We start from the raw sequence: 21,540 nt of genomic DNA on the forward strand, positions 1-21,540 counted from the left end.
AACAGCGCCTAAATGATAGATAACATTATAGTGGTTGATATGGACTGGTCTGGGAACAGCAGCCTAAATGATAGATAACATTATAGTGGTTGATATGGACTGGTCTGGGAACAGCAGCCTAAATGATAGATAACATTATAGTGGTTGATATGGACTGGTCTGGGAACAGCAGCCTAAACAACATTATTAAGCTATGATTAAACATCTATGATTAAACAGTTTCTCTCACACCACTTATCTGAGTTCCTCTAGCCTCATACTGGGTTTTCCTCTCACAGAGGTCACATGGGTATTCTGTTTAACGAGGGTCAGAAAGGTTGTACGAGGTTAATAAAGGTCAGAGTTGACAGGTTAAAGAGAGAGAGAGCTGTGTGGTGAAGTCCTTCCTTACTGCAGACACCTCCTGCTGCAGGTCGGCAGCCTTCTGCTTAAGCTCCTCCCCCTGGACCTCTCTCTGAGACAGCTCCTCCTTCAGCTGCTCTACCTGTCAGGAGAGTCAGTTAACTGGCTGTTACCAGGACGATAAGCACCACCACCAATCAGGAGCCATGATGTAGGCAACACAGGGCCAATCAGTAACCAGCTTTTGGACAGCCAATCAACAACCACCTTGCATGCTGCATGTCTGGTCCTCTGATCGTCACATGCCTTACAAATACAAGATGGTCTTTTCAAAATAACCTTGGAAATGTTTCCACAGGCAGTCAGTCATTGGTAACAAGAACATGGTAGTACATTAACACCTGCTTGTCTCTAGCGTACAGGGCAGGCTGCTGGTCCAATAGGAAAGACCAGATCCATCTGTCACAGAGGCTGAAGGATAATCAACATGCTCTTTAAACAGCCCAGTGTTCTGCACTGAGTGGACTGTAGCTGGTGGGGATGTGGTGTTACCTTGTTCTTCATGAACTTGGAGTGTGATCTGTAGACCTCCATTTGTTTCATCTCCTCCTCTCTCTCCTCAGTGCTCAGAGCCCCGTTGGACTTCAACATCTCAATCTCCTCCTCCAGGTCCCTCAGACCTCGCTCCAGAGACTGGACCTTACAGTCCTACCACAAGAGAACACACACAGTTAAACACACACACTTCCTCCAGGTCCCTCAGACCTCGCTCCAGAGACTGGACCTTACAGTCCTACCACAAGAGAACACACACAGTTAAACACACACACTTCCTCCAGGTCCCTCAGACCTCGCTCCAGAGACTGGACCTTACAGTCCTACCACAAGAGAACACACACAGTTACACACACACACTTCCTCCAGGTCCCTCAGACCTCGCTCCAGAGACTGGACCTTACAGTCCTACCACAAGAGAACACACACAGTTAAACACACACACTTCCTCCAGGTCCCTCAGACCTCGCTCCAGAGACTGGACCTTACAGTCCTACCACAAGAGAACACACACAGTTAAACACACACACTTCCTCCAGGTCCCTCAGACCTCGCTCCAGAGACTGGACCTTACAGTCCTACCACAAGAGAACACACACAGTTACACACACACACTTCCTCCAGGTCCCTCAGACCTCGCTCCAGAGACTGGACCTTACAGTCCTACCACAAGAGAACACACACAGTTAAACACACACACTTCCTCCAGGTCCCTCAGACCTCGCTCCAGAGACTGGACCTTACAGTCCTACCACAAGAGAACACACACAGTTAAACACACACACTTCCTCCAGGTCCCTCAGACCTCGCTCCAGAGACTGGACCTTACAGTCCTACCACAAGAGAACACACACAGTTAAACACACACACTTCCTCCAGGTCCCTCAGACCTCGCTCCAGAGACTGGACCTTACAGTCCTACCACAAGAGAACACACACAGTTAAACACACACACTTCCTCCAGGTCCCTCAGACCTCGCTCCAGAGACTGGACCTTACAGTCCTACCACAAGAGAACACACACAGTTAAACACACACACTTCCTCCAGGTCCCTCAGACCTCGCTCCAGAGACTGGACCTCAGAGTCCTGGGACGGAGGAGAGGAAGTTAGAACACACTCCATTATTGTTATTTTATTGTTACTATTTCCTACTATTTTTTGGCACATTTTTCACACTTTTTAACTATGAATTGTTGGGAAAGGGCTCGTAAGTAAGAGTTTCACTGTAAAGGGTGACTCATATGACTCGCGTTGTAATATTACAGTTTCTCACATTGTACAGGAAGTCAATCTCTCACCACACACACAAACTTGGACAAACACAAACACCTTCATCTTGATGACGGTCTCACTTTGGCATTCTAAGTGAAACATGAGCATACACACTCTCTCTAACCTGCCTCTCTCTCTCTCTCTCTCTCTCTCACTCTCTCTCTCACCTTCATCTCGATGACGGTCTGCAGGGCCTTGGTCTTGGCTGATTCAGGGGCTCCTTCATAGCTCCGTCGGTGCAGCTCCTGAGGAGAAACAGGGTAGACAGCAGCATGGTGGTGGTTAGCACGCCCAGGAGAGAACCCAACAGCATGGTGACTGTCATCACGCCCAGGAGAGAACCCAACAGCATGGTGACTGTCATCACGCCCAGGAGAGAACCCAACAGCATGGTGACTGTCATCACGCCCAGGAGAGAACCCAACAGCATGGTGACTGTCATCATGACCAGGAGAGAACCCAACAGCATGGTGACTGTCATCACGACCAGGAGAGAACCCAACAGCATGGTGACTGTCATCACGCCCAGGAGAGAACCCAACAGCATGGTGACTGTCATCACGCCCAGGAGAGAACCCAACAGCATGGTGACTGTCATCACGACCAGGAGAGAACCCAACAGCATGGTGACTGTCATCACGACCAGGAGAGAACCCAACAGCATGGTGACTGTCATCACGCCCAGGAGAGAACCCAACAGCATGGTGACTGTCATCACGACCAGGAGAGAACCCAACAGCATGGTGACTGTCATCACGCCCAGGAGAGAACCCAACAGCATGGTGACTGTCATCACGACCAGGAGAGAACCCAACAGCATGGTGACTGTCATCACGCCCAGGAGAGAACCCAACAGCATGGTGACTGTCATCACGACCAGGAGAGAACCCAACAGCATGGTGACTGTCATCACGCCCAGGAGAGAACTCAACAGCATGGTGACTGTCATCATGACCAGGAGAGAACCCAACAGCATGGTGACTGTCATCACGACCGGGAGAGAACTCAACAGCATGGTGACTGTCATCACGACCAGGAGAGAACCCAACAGCATGGTGACTGTCATCACGACCAGGAGAGAACCCAACAGCATGGTGACTGTCATCATGACCAGGAGAGAACCCAACAGCATGGTGACTGTCATCATGACCAGGAGAGAACCCAACAGCATGGTGACTGTCATCATGACCAGGAGAGAACCCAACAGCATGGTGACTGTCATCACGCCCAGGAGAGAACCCAACAGCATGGTGACTGTCATCACGCCCAGGAGAGAACCCAACAGCATGGTGACTGTCATCACGACCAGGAGAGAACCCAACAGCATGGTGACTGTCATCATGACCAGGAGAGAACCCAACAGCATGGTGACTGTCATCATGACCAGGAGAGAACCCAACAGCATGGTGACTGTCATCACGCCCAGGAGAGAACCCAACAGCATGGTGACTGTCATCACGACCAGGAGAGAACCCAACAGCATGGTGACTGTCATCACGCCCAGGAGAGAACCCAACAGCATGGTGACTGTCATCACGACCAGGAGAGAACCCAACAGCATGGTGACTGTCATCACGCCCAGGAGAGAACTCAACAGCATGGTGACTGTCATCATGACCAGGAGAGAACCCAACAGCATGGTGACTGTCATCATGACCAGGAGAGAACCCAACAGCATGGTGACTGTCATCACGACCAGGAGAGAACCCAACAGCATGGTGACTGTCATCACGACCAGGAGAGAACCCAACAGCATGGTGACTGTCATCACGACCAGGAGAGAACCCAACAGCATGGTGACTGTCATCATGACCAGGAGAGAACCCAACAGCATGGTGACTGTCATCATGACCAGGAGAGAACCCAACAGCATGGTGACTGTCATCATGACCAGGAGAGAACCCAACAGCATGGTGACTGTCATCACGACCAGGAGAGAACCCAACAGCATGGTGACTGTCATCACGACCAGGAGAGAACCCAACAGCATGGTGACTGTCATCACGACCAGGAGAGAACCCAACAGCATGGTGACTGTCATCATGACCAGGAGAGAACCCAACAGCATGGTGACTGTCATCATGACCAGGAGAGAACCCAACAGCATGGTGACTGTCATCATGACCAGGAGAGAACCCAACAGCATGGTGACTGTCATCATGACCAGGAGAGAACCCAACAGCATGGTGACTGTCATCACGCCCAGGAGAGAACCCAACAGCATGGTGACTGTCATCACGACCAGGAGAGAACCCAACAGCATGGTGACTGTCATCACGCCCAGGAGAGAACTCAACAGCATGGTGACTGTCATCATGACCAGGAGAGAACCCAACAGCATGGTGACTGTCATCATGACCAGGAGAGAACCCAACAGCATGGTGACTGTCATCACGACCAGGAGAGAACCCAACAGCATGGTGACTGTCATCACGACCAGGAGAGAACCCAACAGCATGGTGACTGTCATCACGACCAGGAGAGAACCCAACAGCATGGTGACTGTCATCATGACCAGGAGAGAACCCAACAGCATGGTGACTGTCATCATGACCAGGAGAGAACCCAACAGCATGGTGACTGTCATCATGACCAGGAGAGAACCCAACAGCATGGTGACTGTCATCACGACCAGGAGAGAACCCAACAGCATGGTGACTGTCATCACGACCAGGAGAGAACCCAACAGCATGGTGACTGTCATCACGACCAGGAGAGAACCCAACAGCATGGTGACTGTCATCATGACCAGGAGAGAACCCAACAGCATGGTGACTGTCATCATGACCAGGAGAGAACCCAACAGCATGGTGACTGTCATCATGACCAGGAGAGAACCCAACAGCATGGTGACTGTCATCACGCCCAGGAGAGAACCCAACAGCATGGTGACTGTCATCACGACCAGGAGAGAACCCAACAGCATGGTGACTGTCATCATGACCAGGAGAGAACCCAACAGCATGGTGACTGTCGTCATGACCAGCAGAACAGAAGACAGTGTGTCGGTCAGGGCCAGCAGGAGCTATTGGGATGAAGTGTCTTCCCCTAGCCGTCATATTTCTGGCTAGCACCGTCGTGTCCATTCCACCATCCCACATCCTCACAAGTCAATGGAGAGTCTGGTTCAAAGCTAACGCTAATAGTGTTCTCAGAGCTAACGTTCAAAGCTCCTGTACCTACTAGACTTAAATGCTTCCACTAGTGTGTTACGATAAAAACCACTAAAGCTCGCCTTCCTAATGCTATTCTAGACTCTTAATGTGTCTGCCTTTCACTAGTGTACTGTCTCTGTCTCTGAACCAGTTGTGATGTTAGAGAGAGAGAGGGCTGAAGAGAGAGACACAGAGAGAGGGAGAGAGAGAGCTGAAGAGAGAGACACAGAGAAAGGGAGAGAGAGGGAGAGAGAGGGAGAGAGAGGAGAGAGAGGAGAGAGAGGATAGAGGGGAGAGAGGAGAGAGAGAGGGGAGAGAGGAGAGAGAGACGAGAGAGGGGAGATAGGAGAGAGGGGAGAGAGGAGAGAGAGGGGAGAGAGGAGAGAGAGACGAGAGAGGAGAGGAGAGGAGAGAGAGAAGAGAGGAGAGAGTCACGTTGCCTTGCTTCTCTGAATGATGGTGTATGAGGGTCCTACAGAGAGAACTAATGCAGCCTTTCTAGTGGAGAAGACAGCACTAACAAAGGAGAGAGAGCTTTTGGTGCTGGGGCAGTGGTGGACACACACACACACACACACACACACACACACACACACACACACACACACACACACACACACACACACACACACACACCTTCCCTCCCTCTCTCTCTCCCTGAAACCTTCCCTCCCTCCCTCTCTCTCCCTTTCTCTATTGCTCTCCTCTAACTCAACACTCCCTCCCTCCCTCCTCCTCCTCCCTCCTCCCTCACTCCTGTCTTCCTCCATCCCTGGCTTTCTTCCCCACCATGTTCTCTCTCTCTCTCTCTCTCTCTCTCTCTCTCTCTCTCTCTCTCTCTCTCTCTCTCTCTCTCTCTCTCTCTCTCTCTCTCTCTCTCTCTCTCTCTCTCTCTCTCTCTCTCTCGCTCGCTCTGTGTCATGAACAATATGGTTCAGTGGAGATGAGTCATTCCTGGAACTAAAGCAGTGTTATTATGGGATAGATGATAGGGCTGTCCTTGTCCCTGTGTATGAGGTTCCCCGAGCAACACAGCTGTGGCACACAGAGTTGAATATGCCTCTAGACACTGATCTGAGGTCAGTCTGTATTGAGTAGTCATACAAAGACAACGGTCATTAATGGGCTCTGGCAAGCATTGAGTGCCCCTATACACTGATCTGAGGTCAGTCTGTATTGAGTTTTAATACAGAGGTTATGGTTAGAACTGGGCTGTGGCCAGAGTAGACTGCATCTGGAAACTGATCATGTTTAAGGTCAGTACGTATCCCTAAAGGTTATGGTTAACCCTGGGCTTTAGGCAGTGTTGACTGCCCCTGGACACTGATGAGGTCAGCTTTATCACCTAAAGGTTATGGTTAACCCTGGGCTTTAGGCAGTGTTGACTGCCCCTGGACACTGGTGAGGTCAGTACGTATCCCTAAAGGTTATGGTTAACCCTGGGTTTTAGACAGTGTTGACTGCCCCTGGACACTGGTGAGGTCAGTACGTATCCCTAAAGGTTATGGTTAACCCTGGGTTTTAGACAGTGTTGACTGCCCCTGGACACTGATAAGGTCAGCTTTATCACCTAAAGGTTATGGTTAACCCTGGGCTTTAGACAGTGTTGACTGCCCCTGGACACTGGTGAGGTCAGTACGTATCCCTAAAGGTTATGGTTAACCCTGGGTTTTAGACAGTGTTGACTGCCCCTGGACACTGATGAGGTCAGTACGTATCCCTAAAGGTTATGGTTAACCCTGGGCTTTAGGCAGTGTTGACTGCCCCTGGACACTGGTGAGGTCAGTACATATCCCTAAAGGTTATGGTTAACCCTGGGTTTTAGGCAGTATTGACTGCCCCTGGACACTGATGAGGTCAGTACGTATCCCTAAGGGTTATGGTTAACCCTGGGTTTTAGACAGTGTTGACTGCCCCTGGACACTGATAAGGTCAGCTTTATCACCTAAAGGTTATGGTTAACCCTGGGCTTTAGACAGTGTTGACTGCCCCTGGACACTGGTGAGGTCAGTACATATCCCTAAAGGTTATGGTTAACCCTGGGCTTTAGGCAGTGTTGACTGCCCCTGGACACTGGTAAGGTCAGCTTTATCACCTAAAGGTTATGGTTAACCCTGGGTTTTAGGCAGTGTTGACAGCCCCTGGCCACTGATAAGGTCAGCTTTATCACCTAAAGGTTATGGTTAACCCTGGGCTTTAGGCAGTGTTGACTGCCCCTGGACACTGATAAGGTCAGCTTTATCACCTAAAGGTTATGGTTAACCCTGGGTTTTAGGCAGTGTTGACTGCCCCTGGACACTGATAAGGTCAGCTTTATCACCTAAAGGTTATGGTTAACCCTGGGTTTTAGGCAGTGTTGACTGCCCCTGGACACTGATGAGGTCAGCTTTATCACCTAAATGTTATGGTTATGAGGGCTGCTCTGGCCTCACAGCATGACGTCTTGTCTGGTCTTTACAGTCATGAAGACAAAGACAAATACTTTTTCTCAGCTTATATAAGTAGCTTATTTTAGTGCCGTGTTCACCAAACTCTTTCACCCACGCTCCCCTTTCATCATAGGGGAAAAGCATGTTTATTTAGCAGGGGTATACTTCCTGTACACGTTGTGGATGGATTCTCAACACAACCAAAGCTGTTATGAAAAACTGGTGTTGTGGTGAAACTGGTGCAGTTCCTCCTCGCCCCACTAGATGTCAGAGTGGTCCTACAGTTCCTCTGAGGCTGGAGGAGGTTAATGGGTGTCTGTGCTACTGCCTGACCAGAATACAGAACAAGAGAATGAGGGCGGGAGGGAGGGAGGGAGGGAGGAGATTCCCGTCCTGTCAAAGTGTGGGTCTGAATGCTGATCAGACTGACTCTCTGACTTTCTCCTCTTTCTCTCTCCTCTGGTGTCATTCTGGCAAGGTAAGGTCTGTCTATAGTAAAGGTAAGGTCTGTGTATAGTAAAGATAAGGTCTGTGTATAGTAAAGATAAGATCTGTGTATAGTAAAGGCTCTGTGGTAACAGAGTTGCATTGAATTCAGTTAGCTGTGGGGCTCTGTGGTAACAGAGTTGTAATGAATTCAGTTAGCTGTGGGGCTCTGTGGTAACAGAGCTGTAATGAATTCAGTTAGCTGTGGGGCTCTGTGGTAACAGAGTTGTAACAGTTAGCTGTGGGGCTCTGTGGTAACAGAGATGTAATGAATTCAGTTAGCTGTGGGGCTCTGTGGTAACAGAGTTGTAATGAATTCAGTTAGCTGTGGGGATCTGTGGTAACAGAGTTGTAATGAATTCAGTTAGCTGTGGGGCTCTGTGGTAACAGAGTTGTAACAGTTAGCTGTGGGGCTCTGTGGTAACAGAGTTGCATTGAATTCAGTTAGCTGTGGGGCTCTGTGGTAACAGAGTTGTAATGAATTCAGTTAGCTGTGGGGCTCTGTGGTAACAGAGTTGTAATGAATTCAGTTAGCTGTGGGGCTCTGTGGTAAAAAAAGCTGTAATGATTTCAGTTAGCTGTGGGGATCTGTGGTAACAGAGTTGTAATGAATTCAGTTAGCTGTGGGGCTCTGTGGTAACAGAACTGTAATGAATTCAGTTAGCTGTGGGGCTCTGTGGTAAAAAACCTGTAATGATTTCAGTTAGCTGTGGGACTCTGTGGTAACAGAGCTGTAATGAATTCAGTTAGCTGTGGGGCTCTGTGGTAACAGAGTTGTAACAGTTAGCTGTGGGGCTCTGTGGTAACAGAGCTGTAATGAATTCAGTTAGCTGTGGGGCTCTGTGGTAACAGAGTTGTAACAGTTAGCTGTGGGGCTCTGTGGTAACAGAGCTGTAATGAATTCAGTTAGCTGTGGGGCTCTGTGGTAACAGAGTTGTAATGAATTCAGTTAGCTGTGGGGCTCTGTGGTAACAGAGCTGTAATGAATTCAGTTAGCTGTGGGGCTCTGTGGTAACAGAGTTGTAACAGTTAGCTGTGGGGCTCTGTGGTAACAGAGATGTAATGAATTCAGTTAGCTGTGGGGCTCTGTGGTAACAGAGTTGTAATGAATTCAGTTAGCTGTGGGGATCTGTGGTAACAGAGTTGTAATGAATTCAGTTAGCTGTGGGGCTCTGTGGTAACAGAGTTGTAACAGTTAGCTGTGGGGCTCTGTGGTAACAGAGTTGCATTGAATTCAGTTAGCTGTGGGGCTCTGTGGTAACAGAGTTGTAATGAATTCAGTTAGCTGTGGGGCTCTGTGGTAACAGAGTTGTAATGAATTCAGTTAGCTGTGGGGCTCTGTGGTAAAAAAGCTGTAATGATTTCAGTTAGCTGTGGGGATCTGTGGTAACAGAGTTGTAATGAATTCAGTTAGCTGTGGGGCTCTGTGGTAACAGAACTGTAATGAATTCAGTTAGCTGTGGGGCTCTGTGGTAAAAAACCTGTAATGATTTCAGTTAGCTGTGGGACTCTGTGGTAACAGAGCTGTAATGAATTCAGTTAGCTGTGGGGCTCTGTGGTAACAGAGTTGTAACAGTTAGCTGTGGGGCTCTGTGGTAACAGAGCTGTAATGAATTCAGTTAGCTGTGGGGCTCTGTGGTAACAGAGTTGTAACAGTTAGCTGTGGGGCTCTGTGGTAACAGAGCTGTAATGAATTCAGTTAGCTGTGGGGCTCTGTGGTAACAGAGTTGTAATGAATTCAGTTAGCTGTGGGGCTCTGTGGTAACAGTGCTGTAATGAATTCAGTTAGCTGTGGGGCTCTGTGGTAACAGAGCTGTAATGAATTCAGTTAGCTGTGGGGCTCTGTGGTAACAGAGTTGTAACAGTTAGCTGTGGGGCTCTGTGGTAACAGTGCTGTAATGAATTCAGTTAGCTGTGGGGCTCTGTGGTAACAGTGCTGTAATGAATTCAGTTAGCTGTGGGGCTCTGTGGTAACAGTGCTGTAATGAATTCAGTTAGCTGTGGGGCTCTGTGGTAACAGAGTTGTAATGAATTCAGTTAGCTGTAGGGCTCTGTGGTAACAGAGTTGTAATGAATTCAGTTAGCTGTGGGGCTCTGTGGTAACAGAGTGTTGTTTACATGAGCGTGACCAGCACATGACGACACTCTGGAGGAACTCTGTAACAACCATAGAGTTATGAATTAATTCTTTCCCCTCCCCTCCTCTGTTTCGCTCTCTCCTTCTCTCCCCCTCTCCCCCTCTCCCCCATACCCTCACACACACCCTCACCTCTCGTAGGGCGTTGGTCTCCTTGTCTTTCTGTTCCAGTAGACTGTCTAGGTGGTGGATGTGCATCTCAGCCTCAGCCAGTCTCCTGGTCCTCTCATGGTCCTCCTCTGAGGCCTTGGCTGACAGACCTGGAATACACACCATAGTGATGCTTTTAAAAGTGTGTGTGTGTGTTGTGTTGTGTTGTGTTGTGTTGTGGGTGTGTGTGGGTGTGTGTGTGTGCGTGCGTGCGTGTGTGTGAACCCCACCATACCTTTGCTCTGCAGCATCTCCAGTAGTTTCTTGATAGACTGGTCTCTGGCCCCCAGGGTCTGTTTCTGACTGTCGATCCTCAACTCCATCTCCTCCAACGTCTTCCTCAGGAGGAACAACTCTTTGGCCTGGAGGTTACATTCAATACAATTCAATTCAAACTAATTGTATTTTCCTTGGCCTAGAGGTTAGATTAAATGAAATGCAACTGTATTCATCTCTTTGGCCTAGAGGAAAGTGTCACACCCTGATCTGTTTCACCTGTCTTTGTGATTGTCTCCACCCCCCTCCAGGTGTCGCCCATCTTCCCCATTATCCCCTGTGTATTTATACCTGTGCTCTCTGTTTGTCTGTTGTCAGTTTGTTTTGTTTTGTTCGTCAAGCCTACCAGCGTTTTCCCCTTGCTCCTATCTTTTTCCAGTTCCTAACTATTCCTACACATTGGGGCCGTGCATTTTCTAGTACCTGTTTTCTAGTTTTCCTGGTTTTTACCATTCTGTCTACCCTGACCCTGAGCCTGCCTGCCGTTCTGTACCTTATGGACTCTGATCTGGATTACTGACCTCTGCCTGCCCCCTGTTCAAGTAATAAACTGTTGTTATTTTAACAGTGTGCATCTGTGTCTTCTCCTGAAACGGAATAGTTAGATTCAATTCAATTTAATGGGAGAACACAAGACACCTCCTTTCAGTAATGTCAACTCCTGAATCCAAGATACTTCTCAGCATGTTTGTGTTATTTATTCATTCACTTAGTTAGCCTAGAGATTAGATTCAATCAAACGTTATTTATTTAATGAACTTTCTAATTCAATGAACTTTATTGATACCAGTAGGGGAAACATGACATGATTGTGATATTTCTAAATGAGGTTAGTTAGTTCTTTATACTTGTTGTACTGTTGTATGTCCATTACCATTGCATTCCTCAAGTTATTCAGAGGAGTATGCCTTCTGCCAAATGAAATGAAATAGAGTGTACAACATGACACTGAATAAAGTACAGAATCCTAAATAAGACTCTGATGAACTGACATGTAAATGTTCACTGTGTGTTTTCTACCTGTTCTTTCACTGTAAACCAGAGCCCCAGAAATGCATTCTGTGTAAACTCAATGGACCAACTCGTTTTTTAAATCTTATTAGAAGTGAAACTAGACCTGGACCCTTATCCAGAAGGTATCTCTGAATAGGAGCGCTGATGAGATTATATGAACAGATCCTAGATCAGGACTCAGAGCAGCTTTCTCCAACTAGACCTCACCTGTCGCTGGTGTTCACCTTGGAGCCTGTGGAAGTTCTCCTCTGTGGGTTCAAATGACAGAGGTTCTCCAGGTCTCCCTCCACTACAGTCCTGCTGGAACAACTGATTCAGATCTCTCTGGGTCCTCAACTCATCCTGCAGGGCCTGCACTGTCATCTGGAGGTGCTGAGGAGAGAGAGAGGGGAGAGAGGGTGGGAAAAGTGAGGAATTCAGTCAAGTGTAACAGAGTTAAGATCGTACAGAAGGAGGAAGTATTGATTGAGTACTGTGTTTATTTTCACTGTTACAGTATAATATTCAGAATTAGCGTTGGTATCTTCATCATCATCGTTATCATATTGCCCCAGTAATAATGTTTCTTCATCACCTGACCATAACAGAGAGAGAATGATACCCAAGGGGCGCTTTTCACTAAACAATTTAGGCAACAGGGATCTTGATCCAGGAGGGGGTTGAATATCTCTGCTGTAACCAAGAAGTTTGATCTTGACATTTAGACACTTAACTAGCAAGTTAGCAAACCAAATGCATAGCTGGAGCCCTGAGCTGCATATCATTTATTTGACACATCTTAGATTTCTATAGTTATACTTAACATATAGTAATAAGCAGTTCTTCCTGCCTTTGATATCAGTTACAGTTTGTAGTTCTTCCTGCCTCAGTTACAGTTTGTAGTTCTTCCTGTCTCAGTTACAGTTTGTAGTTCTTCCTGCCTCAGTTACAGTTTATAGTTCTTCCTGCCTCAGTTACAGCTTGTAGTTCTTCCTGCCTCAGTTACAGTTTGTAGTTCTTCCTGCCTCAGTTACAGTTTGTAGTTCTTCCTGCCTCAGTTACAGTTTGTAGTTTCAGCCTACTGCCTTCTCTCACTGCTTCCTTTCCATCTCTCTCTCCATCCCACAACCCTTTCTACTGGCATAGACGTGACATGAGACAAGAACAGGGTGAAACCAGCCTGAAACTAGAAGAAACGAGCCACCTACAGTAGGATTCCCCACACAGCAGCTTCTTGTCAGTGTTACTAGCTATCTGGCTGAACAGAATCCCAACACATGGACTTCTGCCCCATGGAGAGCCATAGTAATGGCGTCTTTTTGTAGGCACTAACTCCGCCGTGGCTCGTTGGACAAAGCCTATGGGGAAATGAATGGGGGTTTTTGGAGGGTTTTGGGATAAACGCCAAAAATAAGGTCTGGTTCACAGTCTTAGACGTTTTGTTCTACAGGATAATCTCCAAGAGATAATGTCCCTTTTTGTGAATTTTGGAGCATTTATGTGATCAAAACAAGCTTCATAATTCATAAAGGTCGTGTTAACAGACTGCTGTTATATCATAGAACAAACCGTACAACATCTCCTTAGCCTTAGTTAACCTCAGACCTTCATTTCAGCATTTATTCCTAAACTCCATTCTTTCCCCATTTATTTTCCCCATAGGAATGGCTGAACGAACCAGCGGGGCCTCATTTCCATTGTTTTTAGGACTACAAGCTGGTGATCTCGTTTTTTGTAAAGTTGTCAAATAACCCGGCCAGAAAATGTGACACGTCACCTCCTATGCAAATGTGGGTTCTGAAACCTTGATACTTCAAGTCCGCTCCGCTGGGAGGGTGGAAACGGAGAGTGGCTTTGTGCCATTACAGTGTTCACAGAGGGCTTTGGACAGCAAAATGTCACTCGGAACCTGTCCAGAACCGCTCAAAGTCACCCATCTAAGAGAATATTGTATGTTGTATTCAGATCCATAGATATACTTTTACTCAACCTTGTGTGCCTGTCTGTCTGCCTGTTTGTAGATGAGAATATGAGCATACAGGTGAGATCATAACATTTTAAAGGATTTGAATATTGACTACCTATTTAATGTCAATGGAGGTTCAACACTGGTGCTGAAAGAAATTATAAATACAATCATTTTACAACCATTCGATGAGTCCTTTATACATCCATGCTATAAAACGGAATGTCTAGAATTATAACAATATTGTAAATTCTAAAAGTTGACCTAACTCTCTAAAGACAAGGCTCTGGACGGGTGGGAAAAGGTGACATGTAGAAGGACTCAATTATTTCAATATTCAAATAATGTACCTATCTGACATCACTGGAGGTCCATAATACCCATGTTCAACATCACTGGAGGTCCATAATACCCATGTTCAACATCACTGGAGGTTCATAATACCCATGTTCAACATCACTGGAGGTTCATAATACCCATGTTCAACATCACTGGAGGTTCATAATACCCATGTTCAACATCACTGGAGGTTCATAATACCCATGTTCAACATCACTGGAGGTTCATAATACCCATGTTCAACATCACTGGAGGTCCATAATACCCATGTTCAACATCACTGGAGGTCCATAATACCCATGTTCAACATCACTGGAGGTCCATAATACCCATGTTCAACATCACTGGAGGTCCATAATACCCATGTTCAACATCACTGGAGGTCCATAATACCCATGTTCAACATCACTGGAGGTCCATAATACCCATGTTCAACATCACTGGAGGTTCATAATACCCATGTTCAACATCACTGGAGGTCCATAATACCCATGTTCAACATCACTGGAGGTCCATAATACCCATGTTCAACATCACTGGAGGTCCATAATACCCATGTTCAACATCACTGGAGGTCCATAATACCCATGTTCAACATCACTGGAGGTCCATAATACCCATGTTCAACATCACTGGAGGTTCATAATACCCATGTTCAACATCACTGGAGGTCCATAATACCCATGTTCAACATCACTGGAGCTCCATAATACCCATGTTCAACATCACTGGAGGTTCATAATACCCATGTTCAACATCACTGGAGGTTCATAATACCCATGTTCAACATCACTGGAGGTCCATAATACCCATGTTCAACATCACTGGAGGTCCATAATACCCATGTTCAACATCACTGGAGGTCCATAATACCCATGTTCAACATCACTGGAGGTCCATAATACCCATGTTCAACATCACTGGAGGTCCATAATACCCATGTTCAACATCACTGGAGGTTCATAATACCCATGTTCAACATCACTGGAGGTTCATAATACCCATGTTCAACATCACTGGAGGTTCATAATACCCATGTTCAACATCACTGGAGGTCCATAATACCCATGTTCAACATCACTGGAGGTCCATAATACCCATGTTCAACATCACTGGAGGTTCATAATACCCATGTTCAACATCACTGGAGGTCCATAATACCCATGTTCAACATCACTGGAGGTCCATAATACCCATGTTCAACATCACTGGAGGTCCATAATACCCATGTTCAACATCACTGGAGGTCCATAATACCCATGTTCAACATCACTGGAGGTCCATAATACCCATGTTCAACATCACTGGAGGTCCATAATACCCATGTTCAACATCACTGGAGGTCCATAATACCCATGTTCAACATCACTGGAGGTCCATAATACCCATGTTCAACATCACTGGAGGTCCATAATACCCATGTTCAACATCACTGGAGGTCCATAATACCCATGTTCAACATCACTGGAGGTTCATAATACCCATGTTCAACATCACTGGAGGTCCATAATACCCATGTTCAACATCACTGGAGGTCCATAATACCCATGTTCAACATCACTGGAGGTCCATAATACCCATGTTCAACATCACTGGAGGTCCATAATACCCATGTTCAACATCACTGGAGGTCCATAATACCCATGTTCAACATCACTGGAGGTTCATAATACCCATGTTCAACATCACTGGAGGTCCATAATACCCATGTTCAACATCACTGGAGGTCCATAATACCCATGTTCAACATCACTGGAGGTCCATAATACCCATGTTCAACATCACTGGAGGTCCATAATAACCATGTTCAACATCACTGGAGGTCCATAATACCCATGTTCAACATCACTGGAGGTCCATAATACCCATGTTCAACATCACTGGAGGTCCATAATACCCATGTTCAACATCACTGGAGGTCCATAATACCCATGTTCAACATCACTGGAGCTCCATAATACCCATGTTCAACATCACTGGAGGTCCATAATACCCATGTTCAACATCACTGGAGGTCCATAATACCCATGTTCAACATCACTGGAGGTTCATAATAACCATGTTCAACATCACTGGAGGTCCATAATACCCATGTTCAACATCACTGGAGGTCCATAATACCCATGTTCAACATCACTGGAGGTCCATAATACCCATGTTCAACATCACTGGAGGTCCATAATACCCATGTTCAACATCACTGGAGCTCCATAATACCCATGTTCAACATCACTGGAGGTCCATAATACCCATGTTCAACATCACTGGAGGTCCATAATACCCATGTTCAACATCACTGGAGCTCCATAATACCCATGTTCAACATCACTGGAGGTTCATAATACCCATGTTCAACATCACTGGAGGTCCATAATACCCATGTTCAACATCACTGGAGCTCCATAATACCCATGTTCAATATCACTGGAGGTCCATAATACCCATGTTCAACATCACTGGAGGTCCATAATACCCATGTTCAACATCACTGGAGGTCCATAATACCCATGTTCAACATCAATCATGAACACATTTTTAGAAATGTGATCTCTGCCTTTGAGACATGGCTGTGTTTGCTGTACGAGTTGGAAAATGAGTCTAGGATGTTTGTCACGGATATTAACCTGCAGCCAGGATGTGATAAAACATTATGTTTAATCTAGAAAAAAGAAACGCACACCTATAAAGGCGAGGTGCTGGCTAGCGGAGTAGAACACTAGAAAATAAAGGAAAGCCGCACACTCTAAGAGCTCAGATACAAAAATGTAATAACCAACGTTTCGACAGCGAAGCTGTCTTCATCAGGGTATCATCACAAGCACTGCGAGATGAGTCATTTATATAGTGTCAAGAGAGACACAGGTGTTTGTAATCATGGCCAAGTATGGCCTAATATCATTGGTTAACTCAAATATTTTAAAAAAATGGCATACAAAGAACATACAAAAAGACAAACAAATGGATAGCATACGATCATAGCATTTGTAGTCTAAAATGTTTCTAACAAACAATTACAATGGCAAAATCACAATAATCACAAGAATGGCTTCAGATCAAAGTCTATGTTGAGACCGAAGGGAGCAAGGGTCTTTAAATTAAAGATCCAGGCAGCCTCTCGTTTTAACAATAAATTATCAAGGTCACCCCCTCTCCTCGGGAGGGTGACATGTTCGATGCCAATATAACGCAGAGACGAAATCGAATGGTTTGCTTCCAAAAAGTGGGCCGCAACTGGGTAAGTCAAGTTTTTGCACCTAATGGTGCTACGATGCTCTGAGATACGTACTTTTAATTCACGCTTTGTTTTACCCACATCATTTTTACCACAAGGACAAGTTATGAGATAAATAACTGCCTTAGTGGAACACGTAATAACACCTTTAATTGGGATAGATTTCCCTGTTTGGGGGTGTTTGAAGGATCTACATTTATAAGTGCCATTGCATTGAGCACAGCCATTACACTTGTAATTTCCATCCAGTAGGGGCGCAGATAGACGTTGTTCAGGAATATCTTGGGGTGGTAAATCAGAGTGTACCAATTGGTCTCTGAGATTTCTGCCCCGCGAGAATACGACCAGGGGAAGATCAGAAAACACATTACCGAGACTATCATCATATTTCAAAATGTGGCAATGTTTGTGAACGATTCCTTTAATTTGTTCAGAGCACTTTTTTTGGAAGCAAACCATTCTATTTCTTCTCTGCGTTATATTGGCATCGAACATGTCACCCTCCCAAGGAGAGGGGGTGACCTTGATAATTTATTGTTAAAACGAGAGGCTGCCTGGATCTTTAATTTAAAGACCCTTGCTCCCTTCGGTCTCAACATAGACTTTGATCTGAAGCCATTCTTGTGATTATTGTGATTTTGCCATTGTAATTGTTTGTTAGAAACATTTTAGACTACAAATGCTATGATCGTATGCTATCCATTTGTTTGTCTTTTTGTATGTTCTTTGTATGCCATTTTTTTTTAAAATATTTGAGTTAACCAATGATATTAGGCCATACTTGGCCATGATTACAAACACCTGTGTGTCTCTTGACACTATATAAATGACTCATCTCACAGTGTTTGTGATGATACCCTGATCAAAACATTATGTTTAACCATCAACAGCTGTCATCTAATCCCTGTACACCTGTACAAACCGTGTTCCTCTGCATCACACCAGACAAAATATGTGTGTATAAAGGTGACATTGTGAAATGTTGAAGGATTCATGGAACGGAAGTAAAATGATTTTAATATTCAAATAATGTACGTGTGTGATGTCAATGGTAAAAGGAGATGTGGGATGTTATTGTGGTCTGGTAATATGAGGATAAGATGTGGGATGTTATTGTGGTCTGGTAATATGAGGATAAGATGTGGGATGTTATTGTGGTCTGGTAATATGAGGATAAGATGTGGGATGTTATTGTGGTCTGGTAATATGAGGATAAGATGTGGGATGTTATTGTGGTCTGGTAATATGAGGATAAGATGTGGGATGTTATTGTGGTCTGGTAATATGAGGATAAGATGTGGTCTGGTAATATGAGGATAAGATGTGGGATGTTATTGTGGTCTGGTAATATGAGGATAAGATGTGGGATGTTATTGTGGTCTGGTAATATGAGGATAAGATGTGGGATGTTATTGTGGTCTGGTAATATGAGGATAAGATGTGGGATGTTATTGTGGTCTGGTAATATGAGGATAAGATGTGGGATGTTATTGTGGTCTGGTAATATGAGGATAAGATGTGGGATGTTATTGTGGTCTGGTAATATGAGGATAAGATGTGGGATGTTATTGTGGTCTGGTAATATGAGGATAAGATGTGGGATGTTATTGTGGTCTGGTAATATGAGGATAAGATGTGGGATGTTATTGTGGTCTGGTAATATGAGGATAAGATGTTAGCCAATAGGACTGTGACAACGCCAGTAGTGTGACATTTTTCCCATGGTCCTTTATACCTGCTGTATATAAAATATTGTGTGCAAAATGTATGGGCTAGATATTTCAACCGTGTACGGCAAGGTGAATGTCTGACTGAACATGTTTATGAGGCTGCTTTGACCCACAGCTTAAAGCTAGAGGACAGACCGCTGTTCAACGTGAGAGGCTCAGCCATGTTAGGACTGTACGCCTGGCATGTGTCACAACGCTGACCAGGAAACAAGCCACATACAGGGGAACCATACCTCCTAGACTGCTACAGAGCTTTTCCTCCCTGGTCTGCCACGCCCATAGAGTGTTTACAGAAAGGCCACGTCCTCTAGAGCGTTAACAGAAAGGCCACGCCCATAGAGTTAATGATTCCACCTCTTCCTTTTAAACGGAGGTGTGTGAGAGGAGTGTGAGAGGAGTGTGAGAGGTGTGTGTATTTGAGCTGTGAGGTGCTGGTGAGACTCATCCTCTGTTGTTCAGCAGTGTGCAACTCCTCCTCCTCAGCTGTGGTGTTGATACTAATACCACAAAGACAATACCACATACAGGGTTCTCCCAAGGATCTTTTTTAACAAGGAGGTGCTACTGAGTACAGCGGGATGGACATTTCCTGCAATCTAAAGAAAATAAATACTCCATTAAGGTGTGGTGCTAGGCCTTAAATGATTACAAATAATTTTTTTTAAAATGACAGTGTAGCTACCAGGTGGCGTAGTGGAACTCTTCCATTCTTTGAGGAGAACCCTGACAGAAAGATATCGACTAGTCATGGCGTCTGTTCGGTTGTCCAGGTCTCAAAGATTCTTCACGAACTTATCTCTGATCCTCCTGGGTGGATCCATCTCTCTGCTCCTGTGGGCCGCTCTCAGACACCCGCCGGGCTCTGCCAGGAGTCGTCTCCCCGCTCTGGACCTCTTGCCCCTGGACTACGCTGCCGACCTGCCGGCCTGCACAGCCATCATCCAGGGAGACCTGGAGGGTCTGGAGAGGAAGCAGCTCAGCCTCCTGCTGAAGACTATGAAGAAACAGCAGCTGCTGTCAGAGGCGTTCTACCACAACGTGACTCAGGACTGTCAGAGGTACGTTACAGAAAGAGAGTTCATCACCGTTCCTCTCAGTCAGGAGGAGGAGGAGTTCCCCATCGCCTACTCCATGGTCATCCACCACAAGATTGAGATGTTTGAGCGGCTCCTACGTGCCGTGTACACTCCTCAGAACGTGTACTGCGTCCACATCGATCAGAAGTCATCCGAGGACTTCAGGACGGCAGTGAGGGCTATCGTGTCCTGTCTGCCTAATGTGTTTGTGGCCAGTAAGTTAGAGAGTGTGGTATACGCCTCCTGGTCCAGAGTGCAGGCTGATCTGAACTGTATGGAGGATCTCCTGAAGTCACCTGTCCAGTGGAGGTACCTGATCAACACCTGTGGAACAGACTTCCCCATTAAGACCAACGCTGAGATGGTTCAGGCCCTCAAGCTGCAGAACGGGAGGAACAGCATGGAGTCAGAGACCACCGACGACTATAAAAACAGCAGATGGCAGTTTCACCACAAAATCACCAGCAACATGGTGGTCAAGACGAACGTTAGGAAGAGCCCTCCTCCAATCAGCACCCCCATGTTCTCTGGCAACGCCTACTTCCTGGTGTCCAGGGCCTTCGTCCGTCACGTGATGAAGTCTCAGGAGGTCCGGTTGCTGTTGGAGTGGGAGAAGGACACCTACAGTCCTGATGAACATCTGTGGGCCACTCTGCAGCGCATGCCCTCTGTGCCAGGATCTAACCCTCCCCACATCAAGTACCATGAATCAGACATGAACGCCATCGCTCGCATCGTGAAGTGGCGTTCCCTGGAAGGAGATGTGAGGAACGGAGCCCCATACCCACCCTGCTCGGGTGACTACAGGAGGTCCATTTGTGTCTACGGTGCTGGAGATCTCCGGTGGCTCCTAAAACATCACCACCTCATCGCTAACAAGTTTGACCCTGAGGTGGATGATGTGGCTATCAGGTGTCTGGAGTCGTACCTGCGCTTCAAAGCTGCATACCGTGTTTCACGAAGGACAGTGGAATCTGACAGGATCTTACAAAAACTATGAAATGTTAAGTTGTAAATACGTTAATGTGCATTTATTTAAAATATGTTTTGAAATGTTGTATATTTCTGATGGTGCTGTAAAGAGGGTTGTAAATACAGTAATGTAGGTTTTATTTCAAATATACACTGAGTGTTTAAAACATTAGGAACACCTCCCTAATATTGAGTTGCACCACCCCTTTTGTCCTCAGAACAGCCTCAATGTATTGGGGCATGCACTCTGCAAGGTGTGGAAAGCCTTCCACAGGGATTCTGGCCCATGTTGACTCCAATGCTTCCCACAGTTGTGTCAGGTTGGCTGGATGTCCTTTGGGTGGTGGACCATTCTTGATACACACAGGAAACTGTTGAGCGTGAAAAACCCAGCAGCGTTGCAGTTATTGGCACACTCAAACCGGTGT

The 21,540-nt window shown here is 46.1% G+C and overlaps 2 protein-coding genes and 1 long non-coding RNA gene across 3 annotated transcripts in view; 2 read left to right on the forward strand and 1 right to left on the reverse strand.

Moving 5' to 3' along the window:
• The window catches only part of LOC106599296 (ELKS/Rab6-interacting/CAST family member 1), a 678,087-nt gene that overhangs the window by 444,990 nt on the left and 211,557 nt on the right, over window positions 1-21,540 (reverse strand). The window contains 6 exon segments of the mRNA XM_045700260.1: window positions 392-484; window positions 895-1,050; window positions 2,339-2,416; window positions 10,511-10,638; window positions 10,764-10,890; window positions 12,026-12,190. Coding sequence (XP_045556216.1) covers window positions 392-484; window positions 895-1,050; window positions 2,339-2,416; window positions 10,511-10,638; window positions 10,764-10,890; window positions 12,026-12,190 — 747 coding nt within the window.
• Window positions 8,146-11,797, forward strand: LOC123728290 (uncharacterized). The gene is made up of 2 exons (XR_006760206.1): window positions 8,146-8,233; window positions 10,520-11,797. It is a non-coding gene; the product is annotated as an uncharacterized lncRNA (long non-coding RNA).
• Window positions 19,497-21,483, forward strand: LOC106598411 (beta-1,3-galactosyl-O-glycosyl-glycoprotein beta-1,6-N-acetylglucosaminyltransferase 3-like). Its single transcript, XM_014189451.2, has one exon. The coding sequence runs from the start codon at window positions 19,812-19,814 to the stop codon at window positions 21,138-21,140; it is 1,329 nt and encodes a 442-aa protein (XP_014044926.2). The 5' UTR covers window positions 19,497-19,811; the 3' UTR covers window positions 21,141-21,483.

Source organism: Salmo salar, chromosome ssa17 (genome assembly GCF_905237065.1).
Source record: "Salmo salar chromosome ssa17, Ssal_v3.1, whole genome shotgun sequence".
Classification (NCBI taxonomy): Eukaryota; Metazoa; Chordata; class Actinopteri; order Salmoniformes; family Salmonidae; genus Salmo; species Salmo salar.